At 36.6% G+C, this 6,378-nt stretch overlaps 1 protein-coding gene across 1 annotated transcript; it reads right to left on the bottom strand.

Annotated features, from left to right (window-relative positions):
- Nucleotides 1-195: 195 nt before the first annotated feature.
- Nucleotides 196-2,732, bottom strand: LOC114757757 (uncharacterized). The gene is made up of 4 exons (XM_028946822.1): nucleotides 965-2,732; nucleotides 676-880; nucleotides 412-596; nucleotides 196-326 (listed from the first exon to the last, which is right to left on the bottom strand). Exons 1-4 carry the CDS (start codon nucleotides 2,730-2,732, stop codon nucleotides 196-198), a joined length of 2,289 nt encoding a protein of 762 aa, XP_028802655.1.
- Between the last annotated feature and the right edge of the window lie 3,646 nt (nucleotides 2,733-6,378).

The raw sequence follows: 6,378 nt of genomic DNA, 5'->3' as shown, positions 1-6,378 counted from the left end.
GGTCAAGGGTTACTGGTCGAACCGAGGTTGAACCGGGGTCGGACCGGTCATATTAAAATAATATAATTAATTCATAATATTAAAATAAAACAAAATTCATAAATAATAATCACTAAAAAAAGATGAGAAGCTGCAAAAGTAGTAGTTTAAATATTTAATAGTACCAAGCAAACATTAATGAAATGTATATCTTAACTAGGGAAAATCAAAATCATCACTAAGATCATTTGCATGGGCTGAGATGTCAACAGCTGGACAAGGAAAAGCAGGAGCAACAACATCATCTTGTAAAGGTGGAGGGTCAGCAATGTTCATATCTTCATCACCTATATAAGACAGTGACCAACATTAAAGATTATACAAATAACTATATATTGGTATAAGAATAGAGTCTTAATTAAATATATAAACCTTCATTAGCACTCTCAAGAGTTGTTGAATTGGCAGTGCCGTCATTGTTAAGGACGTTTTCCAATGTATCCACATCTCTATCATCAAACTCCGGAATGGGATCTTCTTCAGCCACCCAAAAATCCACCATATCAATGTTTTCATAGTCAATTGGATCATAACTTTTGCTATTCTTCAATGTACTCCTTTAATGACAAACAAAATATTAGATAAATATAAATCAATTAAAAAAAAACTAAAGTTATTCATTGTTTCCAAGATTACCTATGCTTCAATCGCAGATTATAATTGGTGAAAACCAAATCATTCAGTCTTTTATGTCCCAATCTGTTTCTTCTTTTCGTATGAATTCTTTCAAATAAGCTCCAATTCCTCTCACAACCAGAAGAAGCAGAAGTTTGACTAAGAATGCGCATTGCAACACGCTGCAATTCTGGAACTGAACAACCATAATATGTCCACCATTCATCTACATAATAAAATATATTTAGTATCCAATACTATATAGAATTAGTGAATAATCATGAATACAATAAATAATAATAATACTTACAGGGGTCTAGTTTTTGAGCAGCTTTTTGACATGAAGGCCTGCTAAAAGATTCCTTGCCTTCGCGATAAGTAGTCGCTTGTTTCATCACTAGGAAGCCATCAATATCTTCATCTGAGTAAGACTCAACCACATCAATCAAAGCCATCATTAACTTTGACTTGCTAGGACAATCTGGACCATATGTAATTGCAGGATTCAACAAATACGATGCCGCATGAAGATTGGTCTTCAGATGTCTATCCCATCGAGTTTGAATGATTCTTGTGTAAGGCTTATACAATTCCTTGTTCTTCTTAAACATCTCCTTAATTGCTATTTTTGCCCTTCTCATCCCCTCATAAACGTAAGGCAATGAAGGCTTCTCATCTGAGTCCACAATTCTCAATAATTTGATGAGAGGAGATACAATCTTCACAACTTGATAACAGTCATTCCAAAACCGGTTATCTAAAATGATTGCACTAAAATTTTTCCCTGCCTCAGTCTTTGATAATCTATGGTCCACAAAATGCTTATCAACAACCAGAGCCTGCAAGTCATTTTTATGCATATATATGCTGTGCAATGTAATAAATGTCGTAGCAAATCTTGTGGCACCAGGACGCACTATTTCTTTCCAACTCGGTCTCCTCCTCAACCATGATAAGAAAACCATATGATTATATGCAAAGATAGTTACCTTGGATGCCTTTGATGCAAGGTCTGACACATTTGGCATGCTGGAAAAGTCTTTTAATATAAGATTCAGACAATGAGCAGCACAAGGTGACCAATAAATATTTTTATACTTTTCTTTAATCAACCTGCCACATGCTACATAGTTAGCTGCATTGTCAGTTACTACATGGACAATATTCTTAGGACCAATCCACTCAATGACTTCACAGAATAGAGTAAATAGAGTTTTGGCATCTTTGACTAAATCTGAAGCATCAACAGACTTCACAAACACCATTCCGTGTGTAGAATACACTAAGAAATTTATCAAAGTACGTTGCCTCACATCGGTCCATCCATCAGCCATGAGTGTGCAGCCATTGTTTTTCCATTTAGCTCGATGGCTATCTATTAGTAACTGACATTCTTTTCTCCAATCACTCAGCAAATTGGTTTTGAAATCATAAGCACTAGGGGCTTTAAACCCAGGCCCAATTGAAGCAATACCATCTATAGCTTTTTGAAATAACGGGCAATCAAATGCTTTAAATGGAATGCAATTCACAATAGCCCACTCAGCAATCAACATTTTTACATTGTGTTTCGCTTCTTTGGTTGCCAATGCACTTTTAATACCCGGTTGAGAATCAGGGGTTGTGCGAGGAGCAAAATAATTATCCATACTCCCTATAGATTTTCTCTTTTTTGCACTACTCATGATAATTGGTGAATCAACATGAGTATCTTCAATTTCCTCTTCTATATTTTCAATGGCTTTTTTCTTTGAACACTCTTTCAAAGATTCTGCCATTCTATGACGTACATCATGCGAAACTTTTTTACAAGAAGATATTTGACCAGTGATACCAGCAAGGTGTTGCTTCATCCTATTTATCCCACCACCTCTATAACTATTACCACAAAAAAGGCAGGTGTATACATTTTGTGTCCCTTCTTTCTTATAAGCAACATGTGCCCATGCAGGATCAGTTTTTGCACGCAATGAAGAAATTGGTGTAGGAGGATTGGAAGTTTCAGTGTTGGGAGTGGAAGATTGAGTATTAGGAGTGACATTATCATTTCCAGAACTTTGATTATTTGAAATATCCATCACTGCTACCTCTTGAAAAGAAAACAAAATCCATATAAAATCAATTTAATTCAGAAATAGATGCATTCAGAAAAACATAATTCAACTTATTAGTGATTAGTTTTTCTGTTTTTGACACATTTGCACAGCGCCGGTTATACATAGTTCAACATATGCAATGACATTTCACTCTTATAATTCAACATATGCAATGACATTTCACTCTTATAAGACTTGGCTGAATAAAAATCAAACCACAGCGCCGGTTATACATAGTCTAAAATCAATAATCCAGCAAGACTCATTCAGATCTCATTTATATATAGTCTATAATCAGCAAGACTAATCAGCAAGACTCATTCAGGATCTCATTTATATATAGTCTATAATCAGCAAGACTAATCAGCAAGACTCATTCAGGATCTCATTTACCGCAAGACTAATCACAGTAAAACAGCAAAATTCATTCGATACAAAATTACAAACCAAAACGAAAATGCAAGAAAAGGAAATAGGATGCGTATGCCAGAATACCAGAAAATATTAGCTGAGAGCCTGAGACTTGAGAGGAACCGAGAACGACAGCAGCGGCAAGGAGACGAGGTCACGAGCAGCGGCAAAGTTCGATGCGTATGCAAGAGAGTAGAGACAGACGAATTAGGAAATAGGATCAGAAATTCAGGGGCTTAGGGGTTTAGAGCATAAACAGGAACGGGGGAGGCAGTATTGGAACTCATTCTTACCGTTTCAAGTTTAGGAGAGTGGTGAAGGCCAAGCAGGGCGAGCTCAGCTTGAGGGAGACTTGCGAGCTCAGACACTCTGACTTGCGAGCTCAGATGGTTGAGGGAGACCGGAGATCAGACTTGCGATGAGGTTGAGGGAGACCGGAGATCCGACTTGCGATGACTTTGCGATTTTGGAGCTCCGCCGAACAAGGAGGTGTGTCGGAGTCTCGGAGACCGTCGTGCCGTCAATGACTCTAGCGAGCAGGGATTTTGGAGGAGGTGATTTGGTTTTAAGGAGGGAGGCCGGAGGCGAGCTGCTGGCTGCTGCGACCTGGGACACTCGGGAGCTGATGAGAGGAAGAAAGAACCAGATTCAGGGGAAAAAAAAGGGGGAACTCGACGGCAAAGGAAGGAGAAACCGAGAAAGGAAGTCCGGTTTTTTTTTTTTAAGCTAAACGACGTCGTTTAGGTTATATCAGCAAAAAAAAAAAAGGGAACGGGTAACCCGCCCAACCGGGTTTACCCGGTTCTGTACCGGTTATGACCGGTTCAACCGGTTCTTTACCGGTTCGAATGTCCCCCGGTTCAGCTGGTGAACCAGACCGGACTGCAGACCGGTTCACCGGTTTTCCGGTCGAACCGGCCGGTCCGGTCCGGTTTTTTTTTCATTGCTTTTTAATAAATATTTTCCAGCTTCTTTTCTGAGATGAATTTGATTGATTTGATGGTCATTTTCAAAAATGTTAAATTAAATATTATTTAAAAAATTAAATTTTAAAATTATAATAGTATAGTATTATTCAGCTAAAAAATTTTTTGGCAAAAAAAAAGTATTTAAGCTAAACTTTATTTATTTTTTGTGACGGTAATAAGCTAAAACTTAAAATATGGGTTTTGTTGGACATAATCATCTATAAGTTTTGACAATGATAAATATTAGAAAAATTACTTATAGTTAAGTTTTAATGTTTTCTTATGTGTGTGCAGAGAGAGACAGAAGTTAAATATAAATATGAAGCAAAGTTCTTTAAAGTATTTTTCACTTATATTGTACCATACGACATAATATTATTTAAGGGAAATGATTTATTTGTGCCAAAATATCTTTATGTACTTTACTAGATCACATTTCTTCTTAAAAGGTTTGATCATGTTTGAATGGCAGAACATCCAAAAGGGAGTGAATTAGGTATAAACAAAATTTTAACTTTGAAAACAATAACACAAAATGAAAGGAGAATAAGTTAGAGAAATATCACCGAAAAAATGAGAAGGTGAAAAAATAGAGCAAAAACAATCTAAATTTGATACACTAAACAAAAGAGCCAAAAGTGATTTCAACCCTTAAACTCCTAATCTAATTATCATTTCAGTGCTCTTTCTCTTTTTTTTTAATGATCATCAAATTAGGAAGGATAGGGTCAAGAGCTCGAGAAGAGGTAAAGGGTGGAACATGAGAGGGTGGAATAGAAAGTTAAGAAGCGGTGGTAACATAGGGAGGTGAGGGAGTGGAGAGACGAATTGGAATGGTAATGTAAGAGATGGTAAGGGAGATGAAGAATTAGGTGATAGAAGTTGTGAAATAGGTGGAAGAGGTTAAAAGAAGCTTTCTAAAAAAGATGTCAAGGTAGTGGTTGGCTAAGAGACAATGGAGACACATGGAGCTATAGTAGTTTCTGATGGAGGGTTTGTAGTGGATGGTGGAGAAGGTCGAGATACAGCGGGTTCAGGAATGGTAGAAGAAATAGAGAATTAGAGGAGGGACCAGGCATGGCTAGGCAAGGTTACAAAGGATTGAGGCTAGAGAAGAGTTCCTCAAGTGTGAAAGAGGTAACCTTTGATGTCCAATAAGTGCTTCTACATAGCATCAAAACTTGATTCCAACAAATCAATCCTCTGTTGCATGCTTTGTTCAAACATTCTTATTGCCTCCCTATGCAATGTAAGAACCTCATTAATAACCCTGAATTTCTGGTCTACTACCCCTCTAATTTCTTTACCCATCATATACATATTTCCCTTAAAGGATTGAAGTTCTGCCTAGATCAAGTTCTAAATATTGGCACCAAAGAAAGATGGTGAACTGAATTGTCCAGGTCCAACAAAGGATTGAGCCTCATCTTGTCCTCTTGAAACACTAGTAGCTGGCTGCTTTCCTTTTTCTTTGCCCTTTGGGGTTTTTTTTTTTAAGTAGTTGTAAAAGGTAAGTGAATTCTCATCCTATGTATTTAAGCAATGCTAAAAGATTGTATCTTTTCTTCTTTGCCACCTTCCTCCAAATGTTGAATGTCAAACTGAATGAGGAAGTATGATACAAGTTGGGGAGATGGCAAATGAGTCACTTTGGTTTTATATAGAGAGAAGTGTAACAATGGTTATCTCTAACCTGTTACTAACCTTTTTAAACCCAAAATTTAATAATACTAACCATGGTAAAAAAGAATCTTAGTATAATATTTGAAAAGGCTACCATGGTTATAAAAAGAAATTTGATTCGTAAAAAATTTTAACCATAATTAATAGTGTTTCAAAATAATTGGGTCTTGGACTTTACAAAGTCCAGAACATCATATTTAACTCTAAACCCACAATATGATATTTTCTGAATAAAATTCTTCCAAACTAACAATGATTAATTATTTTCGAAAGTCATTGTGGATCCACACCTTATAAACACAAGCAAACCCCTAAAGACCTCTAGCCCTCTACCAGCATGCAATCCAGCAACAAAAGTAACTAAGACAATCAATCTTAGATAAATTAGAGTATGCAAAAAGAGTTATATGTGTCAATATACAACACTTATCACATGGCAAAAAAGAGGCTATACAAGATAAATTTGATAGCTAAGCCTCCACCGCCTTCCCTAATGGACTAGCACTAGAGCTGTTACCTAAAAATGTTAAAGCACGGGGTAAGACAAAAGCCTCAGTAACCAACAA

The sequence above is a fragment of the Neltuma alba genome, unplaced genomic scaffold (assembly GCF_004799145.2).
Source record: "Neltuma alba isolate B1F8T4 unplaced genomic scaffold, ASM479914v2 tig00010625_pilon, whole genome shotgun sequence".
Taxonomy (NCBI): Eukaryota; Viridiplantae; Streptophyta; class Magnoliopsida; order Fabales; family Fabaceae; genus Neltuma; species Neltuma alba.
This window is presented reverse-complemented; position numbering and strand designations above follow the sequence as displayed.